Source organism: Myotis daubentonii, chromosome 8 (assembly GCF_963259705.1).
Source record: "Myotis daubentonii chromosome 8, mMyoDau2.1, whole genome shotgun sequence".
Lineage (NCBI taxonomy): Eukaryota > Metazoa > Chordata > Mammalia > Chiroptera > Vespertilionidae > Myotis > Myotis daubentonii.
In genome coordinates, this window is record NC_081847.1 from 19214026 (window position 1) to 19231101 (window position 17076).

At 45.3% G+C, this 17076-nt stretch overlaps 1 protein-coding gene across 5 annotated transcripts in view; it reads left to right on the forward strand.

The window, feature by feature from the left end:
- Positions 1 to 17076, forward strand: part of RRBP1 (ribosome binding protein 1) — a 71469-nt gene that overhangs the window by 20618 nt on the left and 33775 nt on the right. For 4 of the 5 annotated variants that reach the window (XM_059705473.1, XM_059705474.1, XM_059705477.1 and 1 more), the window contains exon 2: positions 8764 to 10720. In XM_059705473.1, coding sequence (XP_059561456.1) covers positions 8785 to 10720 — 1936 coding nt within the window. In that variant the 5' untranslated portion in view covers positions 8764 to 8784. The remainder of the gene's footprint in view (positions 1 to 8763; positions 10721 to 17076) is intronic. The other variant, XM_059705476.1, reaches the window with a different exon arrangement.

Consider the following 17076-nt stretch of genomic DNA (forward strand, 5'->3'; position numbering starts at 1 on the left):
TCTGCCTGAGGCTACGCAGCAGGAGCTATGGAGAGATCTGCAGGTTCCTCTTCTTTGTTTGGGTTTGGAGGTGCCCAGATGAGGCCCAGCTGTGAAGCAGTGCAAGCTGCGATGGGGCCTTAGGCCTTCTTTTGGATGTTGTGGGTCTTTCTGACCCAGCTGCCGTTTGTTAGGTAATTTTAGATCTCAAAGGGCCAGCCCATTCATATGCAGAAGCTTCTGCTCACAGCTTGGGTGGGGCGGGGTCTCAGGGAATCAACAGGGCAGAGCAAACAGCTATGGCTGATCCTCAGTTCTGCCCTAAGAGGTCCAGGGTCTCAGTGTCCTGGTAATCGCTGCAGGCACCTCAGAGAGAAAGCTGCCCTCGAGTTCTGCCCACTGCTAGACAGTCCAGTTTCTCCCCGTATGAGTCTGGGTCCCCAGAGACTCGCCCGGAACTGGAGTCAGGGCCATAGGGAGTTTGTGCCTCCCTCCAGATTGCGAAAGACACGAGCGTCCTCCCTTGCCAGCCCCTTTCCGCGCGCTCGAGCCTCCGTACCTCTGCACTTTACTTCCACACCTCCTCTGAGTCTCAGTGTGCTTTTCTCTTTCCTTCTAGTTGTAGAATTTCCACTCAGCCAGCCTTCCTGTGGTTCTGGATGATGTCTGGTTTGTCTTTTAGTTGTAGTTTTGAACTGGTTGTTTGGGGCAGCAATTTCAGGTGTTTACCTATGTCGCCATCTTAGTTTTCCCTTTTCCTCTTTTTTGTTTTGTTTTTGTATCTATATGCAATGATGGATATTAACTAAACCTATTGTGGTAGTCATTTCATGATGTATGTAAGTCAAATCATCATGCTGTACACCTTAAACTTACACAGTGATCTATTTCAATTATATCTCAAAAAATGGGAAAAAATGGAATCAGTTAAAAATGAGCTCTAACTCCCCCTACCCCCCAAAACAGATGTTGAAACACCAGAGATCTGACAGTTTTTATACAGGAAAGTTCTTCTAAATCTACCAAGAACAGGGTGAAAGGGATGATCTTTAGCTCATTTTATGAGACTCAAGTGACCTTGCTACCAAGACTATATAAGAACAGTCTGAGAATGACCTCTAACTCTCTTCACTTAAAGGGAACACATGGAAATCCCATATAAAAATGTGAGCAAAACAAATCTAGTGATATATTAAAAAGGGCTCACCATCAAGAAGGGTTTATAGCATAAGAACAGTCTTTGAGTTAACATAATATGTATTACTGTAATGCAGTCCATTTCAGAATAGAGAAAATGTCAAGTGGTAAAGAAAAAGCATTTGCTAAAGTTTAGTAACCAGTTGTTAAAAAAAAGATAACTAGGAATGTAAGATAGCTTAGCCTGAGAAGACGCTTCTACCAAAAAGCTGTTGTCTAATAGTGAAATGTTAGGAAATGGCAAACAGATGAGACCAGGAAGCCCCCTCTCCCACCCTGTCAACACTGCTGCAGAGTTTTCTCAGACAAAAAAGATGAGGGAGAGTATGGCTTGAAACAACATTTTCTTTTTTCATAGGTGATTGTTTTTTAAACTAAGAAAATTCAAGAAAACCTACAAACTCCTAGATTTGACAATAGTTTAGCATAGTATCTGGATAAATGAGTGCAGGAATGAATAACTTTGCTGGTTGTCTATAGCTAGAAGTAGAAAAAGTAATTTACAAAAGCTATCTTTTTTAGTACATTAAAAAAAAACAATAATCTTAATTACAACAGAAAAGATGGGTAAGACTTATAGGGAAGACCTTAAAAAGCTATTTGCAAATTTGAAAGAATGTAGAGCTTTACCATACTATATTCATTTATGAGAAGCTCCCATAGTGTGCAGGATTAGTTCTCTCTATGTTCATCTATAAATTCAGATTCAAATAAAAATCATAGTAGAATTTTTTCAAGGGAATGCATAGGCCAAAAATGTGTGATGATGCAGGGCATAGATAAATATACTGGTGGTACAAAGTGTGAGTCCAGTAACAGATCCCGGCATATTTCAGACTTGATGGGACAGAGGTTGCATTTAAGTAATGGGGAGCAATGTGGAGGAAGATAGAACAGCCAGGAAATGGTGCTGGATAATTAAACTGATGGGGAAAAGTTTTATCATGATTTCCTGTCATATGGCAAAGTAAATCCCAGGTGATTAAAAAAACTAGCTATGAAAAGCATTACTGAGGATTTTAGAAAAAAATAACTCTAAATAGTAAAATGACTTGTGTTATAGTGGCTGTCTCCCATCCCAATGGTTGGAACCTGAGTGGCTGGGGGATTGGGTATAAGGGAGATTTTTCACTTTGTATGAGTTTTTTTGTGTGCGTGAAAGTTTTCTCATTTTATTTTGTTGGTTTTTTTAGTGAGAGAGGAAGGAAGACATAGAGAGAAACATTGATTGGTTGCCTCCCGAACCTACCTCAAACGGGGTGAAATGTGCAACCTGGTTATGTGCCCTGACTGGGAATCTAACCTGTGACGTTCTGGTGCACAGGGCGATGCTTCAGCCAGCAGAGCCACATTGGCCCGGGTTGTATTGAGTTTTGACTCATAGAAATGTAAAGGGTGTCCCAAAATTCAAGCAAGATTTGAATTTTGCGTGAGCATTAACAACAACAACAAAAAATAAAAGCCTAATTTTACTTGGTTTATTGGATCAGATTCTAATATCTGTTGCCCTTTGATTTCAATCCCTTCAATTTGATAAACATTACCAAGTACCAATTATGGCCCAGGAGCAGGGACAATGAAGACCACGGCTTTGCGTATGTGCCAGCAAAGCCGTGGAGGCCATTTACCCGATGTGCTATTCCATACATAACCCTATACTGTATACTTTATGAATCAATAAAAAATTTACAATTTTTAATTATAAACCTGTGTTTTCTATCAAAATTACTTCTTGCGTGAATTTTGGGACACCCTTTATTTCTTCTATCCAACATAAATGAGTAATTATTTAAATTTGAAGGATAGTGACACTTTTTTCTTTTAAAAAAAGTAAACATTCTCTTTATGACTCTGAGGCAGTAGCTATGAAACAAGAATGACAAACCATAAGGCAAATATTAGTAAATTGGACTACATTGATAGTGTAATTAATAGTTGATATATTATACATTGGTTGGAAAAGAAACCACAGATTGCAGCACAACTAAAACAAATGATTAATATCAAAACATGTAAAGGTCAGCTACAAAGAGGAAAAAAACTGATACAAAAATGAGCAAAAGGCTATGAACAGTAACATAGTAAAGAAATCTGAAGGCAGTAAATAAGATGCAATGTCACATTCATTTGATTGGCACCATGACTCAAGCTTGACTACAGTAGGAAATGTTGGCAGAGATGTGGGGGCTTTGTGTTGCTGCCCCTTTGGAGACCAGTTTGGCAACATCTGGCATACAGCCTTGCCCACCCTGTCCCAACAGGTCCAGCTCTAGGTCTGTCATAGAGAAATGTGTACACAGGCACAGAGAACCTGGAAAACGTGCCACACTATAGTTCTGTGTGAATAGCATAAATTTGTAAAACCTAAATGCCTGTCATTTCCATTTCCATTTGTGGTCTAGTTACATAATATAGAATTAAAATGAACTAAAGCTATGTTTGTTTATGGAAATAAATCTCAAAAACTAAGTTTAATTGTTTAAAAATGTCCAATAATACCTGCAGTAGTGTCATTTATATAACACTCATCAGCACTCAAAGCTACACTATATTTTATTTGTTGAGACATATGTTTGTAATGTAAGCATAAATATGTATGCACGTGCTACATTCCAGGTGCTGAGAGTTTTATTTTTATTTTAAAATATATTTTTATTTATTTCAGAGAGGAAGGGAAAAGAGAGAGAGCGAGATAGAAACATTAATGATAAGAGAGAATCATTGATTAGCTGCTTCTTGCATGCCCCACACTGGGGATCGAGCCTGCAACTCAAGCATGTGCCCTGACTGTGAATCAAACCGTGACCTCCTGGTTTATAGGTCGATGACGCTCAACCACTGAGCCTCGCTGGCCAGGCCGAGAGTTTTAAAAATATCTGAAGTAGCCCTGGCCAGCGTGGGTCTGCTCTATTCCTGGTCAGGGCACCTACCCAAGTTGTAGGTTTGGTCTCTGGTCCGGGCATGTGTGGGAGACAACCTGTCGATGTTTCACTCTCACATTGATGTTTCTCTTTCTTTCTCTCCCTCTCCTTTCCTCTCTCTCTCAAACCAATAAAAGCATGTCTTTGGGTGAGGATTTAAAAAAAATCTATAAAAATCAGAAATAAATGTGGTAAAATGTTTGGATCTGATAAACCTTTATCAGAGGCAGTAGGGTGGTAGATAAATGGATGTTCATGATATTTTTCTTAATCTTTTGTATATTAGATGGTGATCCTGATACAACCGTATATGTAAGGGACTCTATTTCGTTGTCATTCTGTTTTAGTTTTGTGGCTTACTGGTGGGTAATCTTGTGCCCAGGAAATCTATCTGGGGACTTGTTCTCTGTGACACCTCCTGCCCCATGATTTTTCTGAGAGCCCTCATGTGGCCCATGGCAGAATAGCTCGTTCGTTAGTGATGAGACCGAGCTCTGGGGTGCTGTTGAGGGTTCTTTTGTAAAGCCTACCTCATCCCAATTGCCAAATTGGACTGAATTGGCCAAACCGGACTAGACTTGTCTGGCTACATGACTTAGATATATTACATGTATGAAGAATTTGGAGTTTTAACTTTCTTTTGTTCCCTAAATCCTTACCCCTCTGGGAACAGAAGGAAAGCCATTCTCTCAGTACCCTCCAGGTAGGCCAGTGAGTTTCAGCCAGCTGAGTTTGGGAGTGATCCCCAAGCCTCTGGGTCGCTTCCTGCTTCCTTTCATCATGGGGCCTTCACCTTTCTACTTAACACTCTTAAATGTACTAGCAATAGTAAGTAAAAATACATACTGTATTTCAGAATTAACAGAACATAGGTGCTTTGTGGTCAGCCCATACAGGATATATGGCGGGCATGCACCTTCTCTACCAACCTGGGCATGGCCTATGGAAAATCCAGTGGGGATTTCAGAAGCAAAGCACCCTGAATGATGATCTTGAGAGCACATTGTGAGGCGTCACTGGCTTTATCATTCCTGTGAATCAGAGATTTCCCATGATGTTCCCACCCAAGCTGACCCTGCAGAGAAGCAGGAAGGCTGGCTTTCACTTAGATTTCTTTGCTGTTTGTGGTGATACGATCTTAGCCTTAAATGTTTTAGTGTATTACTCCTTAAGACTAGGGCTTTTTATTTTTCTCTGAAAGATTTCTTTTTAAAAAATTCTAACCTAGGAATTAGTGGTGGGGATGTAATTCCTTTTTAGAGTAACCCATTATGCATAAGTTGGGGAGACACATTTGCGCTGCTATCAAACATACACTTGTGTGTATTGCCAAGGGAAATACTCTCCCAAGCTGGCCTTTCTCCATTCTGAGCTCCGGACAGAGAATATATTTTTGTGGCCCATGTTTGCCTAACTTGAGTAAGATTCAAGGCTAATTTTCAGCTTTGGCTTTTCTGCCTAAACCACAGGCTGCAGAGGCCCCACAGTGGTCGGCTGGACAGGCCTGCTTTATAGTCGCTGGTGAACCTGCAGCGTCGTGGGAGACCACCCCTCAAGCGCAGAGTTGTTGGGAAGCCGTTCGCAGCTTATGGAGACTCGATAGGGTGACTCAGGCCCCTGTTGTTGTGCTGCCTCTGGAGAAGGGGGGTGTTTTACAGGAATTTTGTCATCTGAATAGACCGAGTATAGGGATGATAATATAGTTTTTGTACCTGAGTTGTGTCCACATTAGTGAAGTTCTGAGAGGTCTTTGTGAGGACGTGGAGTTTCAGTTGGAGATGCGCGCTCACCAAGAAATGGAGGTTGACCATAGAATATTTCAGGCCTTCTTGTCTCTGCCTTCCCACCCTGTGGATCCCTTCAGGGCTAAGCAGGGCAGTTTCATTTTCAACACTTAGCTTCTAAGTGTGTTCCTGGAAGGATTAATCTGGGGCAGCCTCTTGACTATCATACTAGTCAATGAGGGCGCCCTGGCTGTGTGTGGATCATACTGTCAGAACCCATGGCCAGAGGTGAGAATCTGCTTGTCCAGGTCTAAGTTTCCATGAGCATACCTCAGACTTCATTTGCAGAAGTTCCGACCGGAATGAAGACTTTGACTTGGTTCTGTAGACCCAGGGTGATAAGCTGGGAGCAGTATCATAGCTGCAGCTGACGGAGTTACTACCATGGAAAGCACATATGTGAAGTTCCTGTCAGAAGAGCATGAAACCCTCTTCCTGCAAGGGTTTTATTAGAAAGGCACGATGCAGTAGTGTGCTTGTTTTGCGATGACTGATTTTTCTTACAACATAATGCTGAGACATTTAAAACAGTCTTAGTTCCTTCTTTTAAATGCCCTATAGTCAAACTTTAGATTTCATTATTGTTTAGAAATTCCTACTCTGTTTCTCTTTCTCACTCCCACTGGAAGAGGAATCTCAACTTCTAAGCCAATGACAAGCCTGGACCCGGCCTGGACACTGTGTCTAGAGATTTTGGGAGGGGGGGATATGTTGGGGAGGGTGGTTCACCTCTCCTGCTCCTCTCTCTTTGCCCCCTTTCCACTTTCCTTTACCCACCGCCTTATACTTACATTCTGTTCTCAAATTTCATTTTTGATCATCTGAAGGGGCTAGGCTGTTTTTCACTCCGGGGGGATGGGAATGTGATAATAACATGAAAATTAGTTGATGAAAGTTGAGTGTATTCAAGTAAGTAAAACTCTTGGAGTTTCTCACTGAAGTTGACTCTAGCCTGGACTGTCAGTCAGTAAAGTGTGGACCAGGATACATCTGACTCTTTGGACTTTGGTCCATGGGCAGTGAGAAGGAGTGGTTCATCCTCTGGTTTGGAGTGTGTCCCAGGCAAAGGGCCCCTCCCCAGGGCAAGGATTGAGCCTGGTGATACTGTCCTCCTTCCTTTGCAGCCTCTGGCTGTGAAATTCCAAACCTGGAGTCTTATATTTGGTGGACTTCCCAAGACTGATACACCCCCTGTTTTCCTGTGAGTTGCAGTTTCCATAACTTTTCAGCAGCTATCACTGGCAACAGACCATTTTTTACTCACGAAATTCTTGGTCACTTTTTAGGATTGTAATAAAAAGGTTTTCATTCCTGACCTTTGGGTAGTTTTGTTTATCAACACGGGGGAAAGAGGTGACAGAGTAGAGATGGCACACCTGGGGCCTCCAGGCCAGAATGTATGCAGCTGAAAGACTGCAGAAGTGTTTGCTTTGGCATGTTAACTGCGAACGGCGCCAGGTGTTAGACCTGGGTCCTTGAGTTTGGCTAGGAAAAAATTCAGAGCTAAGACTGAAATACAGGTGAAAGTTTATTTAGAAAGTCAGAGGTAGAGAAGTGGGCTATGAAAATGTGATCCAGCTAAGCTGTGTGGATTTAGGAAGAGAGAGAGAGAGGAAAAGAGATTCCCCCCCCCCCCCCACCTCCCATCTTAAGGGTTTTTAACTAGAAGTCTCAGAGGAGGATATCAATAGAATATTCATCAGCTTTCCAGGAGCATCTGCCCAGGGTCATGGTCTCCTCTGATTGGTCTGTACCAGGGCAGGGGATCCTTACTTCCCATAGCTAGTCCTGATGTCAGCCTTGGGGTCACCTAGCCTGGTCTGGTCTTGCTGCTTTTCTGGGCCTGGAGGTGAAACACAGCTGAAGCCTAGATATTATCTCTAGTTTGACTAAAACTCTGTCTTAGTGGTCAACAGACCTTGGTTCCTAAGATTATTTGATGTAGGTCAGAACCTCACTGTCTTGGAACTTAATGCTTAAGGGAGTGATGGTGCAAGGGCTTGTTCGGGAGCAGTAGAGGCTTTTTTCCAGCCCCCTTGTTCCTCCTGTACAGGCGGTCTACCAGATGACTAGTGATGTGACAGGGGAGGAAAGGTCAGGGGAGGGTCCGCACCACAGGATGACCAGCGGTATGAAAGATCAGGGGTCTGAATTGCATGGCCAGCGATATGCTAGGGGAGGAAAGGTCACCCTGGGGACGAGATCCCACCTTACAGTTGTCCATTGGTAAGCTCCCAGAGCTTTCCACCCTGGTGACCTTTTGTACCTGGCTTATCAAATTCCTGCTCTGCTCATGTCTGTCTTAACTGCCTACTATGTCAGGCTCATGTAGTATTTTTCCAATTTGTCTATTTCACATTGTGTAAAAAAGATTTCTGACCTAATGTGAAAAAGCAAAAGCTCTCTTGGCAAGTGCTTGTTTACATTTCTATAACAATCAGCTATAGCTGGTTGACAGCTCCTAATTTAGTGGAGCATTTTTGCCACAGTCCTCACCACTCCTGATTGTTACACACCTGGCCTGTGCTCGTGCTCATGTGCATCTTTAACTTCTCCAGTGGGGAATATCTTGAATTGTGATGGAGGCCTCTGAGTCTCCAGGGCATCACATGCCCTAAGTACAGACCTTCAGTCTGCCATCTCCTTAGTGCTTTGTATCTGCCAGCACTGAAAGGGACTGCTCATATCTTGCTTAGAAATTGCTCTCTTTTACGGAGAGAAAGGTAAGAGTGTATGGCATCAGAGATTGCCTGGATTTGTTTCTTCATTGACTTTATCAGTCTGAAGAATTAGTGAAACCTTAAGTTGGTGGTGGGGGTTAGGGATGAAAACTGAATACCTCAGTTTCTGCAAAAAGTAATCTATGTGTATGTGTTTGGCAGGTGAACGGAAAATAAGCCAGAATGGACATTTACGACACTCAAACCTTGGGGGTTGTGGTCTTTGGTGGATTTATGGTTGTTTCTGCCATTGGCATCTTCCTGGTGTCAACCTTCTCCATGAAGGAGACGTCATATGAAGAAGCTCTAGCCAACCAGCGCAAGGAGATGGCAAAAACTTATCACCAGAAAGTAGAGAAGAAAAAGAAGGAGAAAACAATAGAGAAGAAAGGAAAGACCAAGAAAAAGGATGAGAAACCCAACGGGAAGATACCTGACCATGAGCCAGCCCCAAACATGACCATCCTCCTCAAAGACCCAGTACGGGCACCTGCAATGGCTGTGGCTCCAACCCCGGTCCAACCCTCTGTGGTCATTACCCCTATAGCCACGGTACCAGCCATGCCCCAAGAGAAGCTGGCCTCCTCCCCTAAGGACAAAAAGAAGAAAGAGAAAAAAGTAGCAAAAGTGGAACCAGCAGTCAGTTCTGTAGTGAATTCTATCCAGGTTCTTGCCTCAAAGGCTGCCATCTTGGAAACTGCTCCTAAGGAGGTGCCTATGGTGGTTGTGCCTCCAGTGGGCTCCAAGGCCACTGGTGCTGTGCAGGGCAAAAAGGCAGAAGGGACTCAGAACCAGGGCAAAAAGGCAGAGGGAACTCCCAACCAGGGCAAAAAGGCAGAGGGGCCACAGAACCAGGGCAAAAAGGCAGAGGGGGCTCAGAACCAGGGCAAAAAGGCAGAGGGGGCTCAGAACCAGGGCAAAAAGGCAGAGGGGATCCAGAACCAGGGCAAAAAGGCAGAGGGGACCCAGAACCAGGGCAAAAAGGCAGAGGGAACCCAGAACCAGGGCAAAAAGGCAGAGGGGGTCCAGAACCAGGGCAAAAAGGCAGAGGGGGTCCAGAACCAGGGCAAAAAGGCAGAAGGGGCCCAGAACCAGGGCAAAAAGGCAGAGGGGGCCCAGAACCAGGGCAAAAAGGCAGAGGGGGCCCAGAACCAGGGCAAAAAGGCAGAAGGAGCCCCCAACCAGGGCAAAAAACAGGAGGGGTCCCCAGACCAGGGCAAAAAGGCAGAAGTTGTTCAGAATCAGAGCAAAAAGGTTGAGGGAACTCCCAACCAGGGCAAAAAGGCAGAGGGAGCCCAGAACCAAGGCAAAAAGGCAGAGGGAGCCCAGAACCAAGGCAAAAAGGCAGAAGGAACCCAGAACCAGGGTAAAAAGGCAGAAGGCACTTCCAACCAAGGTAAAAAGGCAGAAGGGGCTCCCAACCAGGGCAAAAAGGGAGAGGGGGCCCAAAATCAGGGCAAAAAGGGAGAGGGGGCTCAGAATCAGGGCCAAAAGGTGGAGGGGGGCCAGAACCAGGGCAAAAAGGCGGACGGGGGCCAGAACCAGGGCAAAAAGGCAGACGGGGCCCAGAACCAGGGCAAAAAGGCAGAGGGGGCTCCCAACCAGGGCAAAAAGGGCGAGGGGGCCCAGAATCAGGGCCAAAAGGTGGAGGGGGCCCAGAATCAGGGCAAAAAGGCGGACGGGGCCCAGAACCAGGGCAAAAAGGCAGAGGGGAGCCAGAATCAGGGCAAAAAGGCAGAGGGGGCCCAGAATCAGGGCAAAAAGGCAGAGGGGGCCCAGAATCAGGGCAAAAAGGCAGAGGGGGCCCAGAATCAGGGTAAAAAGGCAGATTCAGTTGCTAATCAGGGCACAAAGGTGGAGGGTACTGCAAACCAAGGGAAAAAAGCAGATGGGCCCTCCAACCAAGGCAAGAAGGCAGAGGGAACCCCAAACCAGGGCAAAAAGTCAGAAGGGTCCCCCAACCAGGCCAAAAAGGTAGATGCATCTGCCAATCAGGGTAAAAAGGCAGAGTCAGCTCCTAACCAGGGCAAAAAGGCAGATATGGTTCAGAGCCAGGAGGCACCAAAGCAAGAGGCTCCTGCAAAGAAGAAGTCTGGTTCAAAGAAGAAAGGTGAGCCTGGTAAGTAGCTTTGATTTCTTTATGAACTTGGAGGAAAATGCTATCTTTGAATGGCTTATGGATTTCCTTTGGGGAAGCCATCTTATCAGTTAGCTATTGCCACAACAAGGCGGCATAACAAACATTTCAGATTTCAGTGATTTACACCAGCTGTCATTTATTCTTGCTCATACTTCTGCTGGATTGGCTAGAGGTTGACTGATCTGGGTTGGCTCTGCTGAGTGGCTCTGTTCACTCTGGGTTTGGCTCCTTTCTGTAAGTCTCTTCCACATGTGTTCATTCTGGGGTCCAGGCTGAGACACAAGGACTCTCAGGGCAGAGGCCCTTCTCATGCTTATGACAGAGCTATAAAAGGGCACATTTCTGACTAGCATCTTATTAGCTAGAGCAAGTCATGTGAGAGCCTGAGTCAAGGGACAGCAAATCTTTCTTAAATGTCTGACTGCCTTTTGTGAGCCTGTTCTGTTGTGTACCTCACCTGGTATTTTAGCATACCTTTATTCATTTATATGTGTTTGTTGAGGGAATAATGGTAGGATAATGTTTTCAGGGAGCAGTAGTATTTACCCCTCCAACCCCTCACCCCCAGTGTCCTGTCCTCCCTACCCCCGTCCCCATTATAATTTTTTATTGATTTCAGTGAGGGAGAGGGGGAGAGAGGTAGAAACATCATTGATGCGAGAGAATCATTGATCGGCTGCCTCCTACGCGCCCCCCACTGGGGATCGAGCTCACAACCAGGCATGTGTCCTTGACTGGAATCGAACCTAATACCCTTTAGCCCTCAGGCTGACCTTCTGTCCACTGAGCCAAACCAGCTAAGGCTTGTCCCAGTTATTTAATGGAGCATTTTATGTATATATAAAATAATATAGAACAGTAGTTTCCTATTACTTTGTTTCATATTAATATGGAAATTGGGCCGATGAGTTCTATTTCATGTTCATCACTCATTTGCTAGAATACTAGTAGTCTTATGTTTTCTTAGTTGATTTGGAAAATTAATTGCATTTGTCTTGATGAGGCATCTTTTTTTGTTGTTGTTAATCCTCACCCTAGGATATTTTTCCATTGATTTTTAGAGAGAGTGGAAGGGAGGGAGGGAAAGAAACAGCCATGTGACAGAGATAAGTCAATTGGTTGCTTTCTGCACATGCCCCGACCAGGGCTGGGAATTGAGCCTACAACTGAGGTACGTGCCCCAGCCTGGAATTGAACCTGAGACCCTTCAGTCTCCAGACTGACACTCTATCAACTGAGCCAAACTGGCTAGGGCATTGATGAGGCATCTTATGGGATCTTAAATGTTTGGACCTATGTTATGTAGCACAGGATTCTCTGTTGTTTTTGTTTTGTTTTTTGGATCCTCTGTTTTTTAGCTGGGTTTCCCTTTCTTGCACCTTAGTGAAGCTACATTACCGTTTCTCTGGCTTCTACCTCCAACTTCATGGGCTGGGAGGGCACCCATCCTCTGTGAGTAGCTTTGGGCTCCTGCTGAGGATCAGGGACCATCACCTGGCCCCATAGGTCAGGTCAACTTCTCAGGCCCTTGAAAACCCAAGGGCCTCAGCCCTGCCAGCACAGGCTGGAGGGAGCGCACACTGCCCTTGTTGAAGGTGGTTTTCCACCTGACACAGCTACAAGGCCATTTGAGATTCGAAGACAGGTATATTGCTGAGAACAGGCCTGTTTTCTGGCTTTCCAACATCAGGTGTGTTAGAATAGAGCTTCCTGTGTCCTGTGGTCATTATTACCACTATGGCTTTAGACATCTGAGATAAGGCATGAAACAAAATGTGATGATAATATAGAAAGGAAGACAAAATGGTCCTAATTTGCAGGTAATAGAGAACCTTGTTAGAAGGAAGACTTAACTTTATGCCTGTGAGAACCCACATAGCAACTTGGCTGAGGGTGGTATAAGGCAAAATTTGAAGAAGGAAATACCGTGCTCCAGGAGAAGAAAGATTGAATATTATAGATAAAATAATAGTTATTCCTAAGTTCTCTTAAGGGTTTATTATTCTTCCAGCCAAAATTTCAATGGAATTTTCCTCCCTTAATTTGACAAAACTATTCTGAAAGTCCCATCTGGAGGGAAAAATAGATAGGAATATTGGATGGAGTTGTAAGTGGCTTTTGGAAGGCCAGTTTTGTCTGATGTGTGAATGTATTCCGTATTCCCAAACTATTTTAATTACAAGTAGGGTGCTGACCCACATGGTGGGAGGCTATTACTCCAAGGTTGCAATTTGGGGCTCTTGGCCACACAAACAGCCACGTGGGACAGTCAGACATGACCTATATGAAAACAGCCACAAAGGATAATACGTGTGGCTAATATAACACCTGAAAGGTGAAAGTCTGAAAGCATGGGGAGATATTTTCTTGTACTTCTTTTTATTTGTATTATCTTCAACTGAGGGAGAGAGAAACATTGATCAGTTGCCTCCAGCACTCAGCCCGACCAGAGACTGAACCCACAACCTGGGTTGTGCTCTGACTGGGAAGCAAACCCACAGCCTTTTGGTGTATAGGATGACTCTCCAACTAACCAAGCCCCACCGGCCAGAGCTCTTGTATTTTATTTTTTATTTCCCTGAATTTGCAGTGTGTGATCTGAGCCCTGTTTTTCCTAGGGTTGGTAGTCACCTTCAGGGCCCTCCGAGGTGGATGCAGGTCACTCCCTGCCCCCGGCTCCATAATTGTGAAATCATGGGTTTTCACACATCCCTTGCAATTCCATCTTGTATGTGGGGTTCAGTGTTCTAGAATTAATCTGACTCATATTAGAATCTGTAGCTGTGACTGTGTTGCCGAGTGAGAAGCAGACCACATTCTTTTCATGCAGTTACACCTCCTGTCCCCTGAGGCTCTGGTTAGCCCCAACTGCATGCTCTTGACCTTCTTGCCCACCAGCTGGGGTTGAGCTTCTTTCTATGTCTGTCCAGGGTTTTTCCACCTCCAGCCTCCCCAAGGCTATGCATGCCCTAGAGAAGAGAACTGTGGATACAACTCTGGGTGGGCTGGCTGGCCCTGGGTGTCCAGAAACTCGGGGACCTGGAGAATAACCTTGGTGGGGGAGAGGTGGCCTGATGACCATGGGGAGCTACTTGGGGAATAGGTTCTTTATCACTGGTGTGGAGCAGGCTAGGAAGGGATTTCTAACTCCAAATCGAGGAGCCTGACTCAGGTGGAGAAGGGTTCCAGGGCCATGAGATTTTTGACCATGGGCAGTGAAGAACTAGAGTCTAGGGCAGTGTTGTCCACCAGGGAAGCTGCTAGTCACATGGGGCCATCCGTGTAAAAACATTCAAGTCAGTCAAAAGTAATAAAGTGAAAGATTCTGTTACGCTAACCACATTCCGAATGCTCAGTAGTCACATGTGGCCAGCAGCTGCCCTTTTGGGCAGTGCAGATGAAGAACAACGTCTGCATCAGCACAGTGGCTTCTTTTATACAGCACTGCTCTAAACTGGAGTCCTTAGGAGGGTGGTGGTCTCTTGGGTCACCTTACAGGTGACTCTGTAAAAATAAACATGTCTTTGCAACCCTCTATTGGTGCCATGCAGCTCCTTTCTGCTTTGTTCTGCCTGCCTGCCTGCGTCCGGAGTGGGGTGGGGGTGAACTCCCGTTGTCCTCTGTATCACAGTGAGATGTGACGAATGAGATCACAGAGGCTGCGGCTGGCCATGACACATGACAGATCAGTGGCAAAACCTGCCCCAGAGCTGGGGTCCACCAGAGACAGGGTTGCTTCTTTAGTCATCACGAGGTGGGGCCCTCACTGACAGGTGCCCAGAGGGAAGCCCAGCAGATGTGGGTGCAGGCACAGGACACACTTCTGAAAGTCCAACTTGGAACTTTTCCAGAACTTCTGATCTAATTTTCCTACAAGAGCTAATCAAGGCCATGTGACAGCTTTAGCACTTGTCTGTGGCTGGATTTGACAGTGAACACTGCCTTCCTAATCCCTGCTTTTTAACGTTCATTATTGTATAAATATGTGCTTCCAGCAAACACAGTTCAAGCAGTATAAAACCATAGAAGGTAAAAAGTTAGTGTTCCTTCCTGCTTCATCCCATTTACCATCCACTTCCCAGGGGTATCTCCGGGGATACTCTGCTCATCACACCAAATGCACAGCTGGGGCCTACAGTGCACGCAGCTTTGGAACTGGCTTTCTTTACTTATAAGCGTACTAGTGACATCTTCTGCAGGGCTGCCACTTTCCATAGCATGAATGTATCATGATTTATTTAAATGATATTAAGTAGTGTGCAGTGTTTTCTGTTGTTGTTGTTGCTAAAATTAATGCTGCAGTGATGTATATATGATGTGTGAGTATCTCTCTGTAGAAATTAAATTCCTAGATATGTGCTCGCTAAGTCAAAAGGTAGGTCCCCTTTTAGGAAGACAGTACAGCATCATTCTTCAAACACATTCCACGATTTACCCTTGTTGCAGAGTGCAAGAGACCCACATGAGTGTTTCCAGCGCCCTCCGACTGATTTTACTGCTCGTGTGGTACTATGGAAATGGTGACATTTTCCAGGGAGCATCATAAACCCAGGTGTGGAACACGGAGAAAATACTTGCTTATGAAACAAAAGGCATGGGCTCTTGTCTCAGTGTTTGGAAAAGAGGGAATTCATGGTACCAAAGAGAAAGTGGAAATTTCCCAGAACTGAAGCTTCTAAGTGTTTGCAGTGCCGTGTGGCCTCTGCTGGTTCATTCTCTGATTGTTACCTCAGCATTTGTGTGCGGTACCTATTATGAAAGCCATGTCTCTCACAGGAAGTGTGTGTATGTGGTGGTGGTTTTTTTTTAATCTATTTTTGTCCTCAAACACAGTCCTTGCCTGCATAACATGCTGGCCTGCCTGCTTGCACCTAGCGTGTACTAATGGGCATGTTAGCATTACCCTTTTAGGAGAGCTATCAGTGCCATGACCTGGAGGTAGGTCCAGATTAGTACAGTGTGGGTCTGGACCCTGGATAAGCCAAAGATTTGGTCTTGGGAAGTACAGGGTGCTCGTTCAGGAAACTCCCCATTTAGATACGCTCTAGAATACCGGGCTTCCGCTGGAGCTTGGTTCGCTTGGAGAAGAAGCTGAGCAAGGCTAAGACAAGGCATGGCCCTCTTCCCTAGGATGGCTTTATGCCTGACACGCTTCCCATCTGCAGATGTATAAGGTTTACTCTGGGGCCAGAAGGCCGCCACAACAGGGCCCAGGCAAGCCCAGCCACCCTCCAGGAGACATAGGTATTTATAACCCCATGATGACCATGTTTTCAGACACACACAGCCCATGTTGGAGAAAGAGGCCATCTTTGGGGGACAGGATTATGGGTAAATCTTAATATCTTCACCCTTCTGCATTTCCCAGTTTTTCTGTAACATGTAGGTATTATTTTTTAAATAGAAAAGAAACAAAAAGTCCATTATCTGTCTGAGTCAAATAAACAGAACCTTATTGTACCAAGCAGAACCCCTGTCCTTTCAGGTGCTGTGAGGCAGTGCAGCCCTGACCAGAGGTCCCCTGAGTATCCTCTGAGCAGCAAGCAGAAAGAAGTCCTTGCTCTTTTAGGGGGGCCAGGTGGAGGAAAGAAAGTGGCCAGTTTTTCTCATGCCTGTCCCAGCCTTGGGTACCCAGTAAATGGTCACAAACTGAGCTAAGAAGAATATTATCAGGTGTGTCCTGCATTTAAAAACCTGGCAGTGTCCTGGGGGGTCTGGCAGCTGCATGTTGTGCCAGGCCTCAAGGGGCTGCTTCACCCTCTGCCAGAGCAGGTGGAAATGCAAATAGGATCATGTTCTATAACCTAATAAATGGGGCAGGGGTCACCAGAGGTCAAGGGAGATGCGGAGAAATTTTCAGACCTACCAGAAAAACTTTAGGTGTCTGTAGCTTAGCAGGGGCCTCATCTTCAACTGTGTAACTTGATAAGAACACCACCCCTTCCTTCCTCCAATTCCACCTCCCTGCCCCCCATGCTGTCCTTTGTGCTGTGAACTCACTGTGTCTGAGGCCTGGTGCTGGGTCACCACTGGGAATGTGACACCATTAGGTGCATGGTTTATGAAACTCTTCTCCATGAATGTATCCCCCTAACATTCTGAAAGGTGGGTTTGTATTTTTGCCTGTTTTACAAGAACAGAAACCAAAGCTCAGCTGTGTTTTTAAACTTCCCAGAAATCATGCAGCCAGTAAATGCTAGGGCAGGGATCAGAGCTGGAGCTTGGGCCCCCATCTGGGCCCTCCGCCTTAGGGCTGAGGCACAGATCAATGTGTATTGAGAGTAAGTTTCATACTCTTTCTTTTGGACTTTAACTTTTTCAGAGTCTGAAGCTCA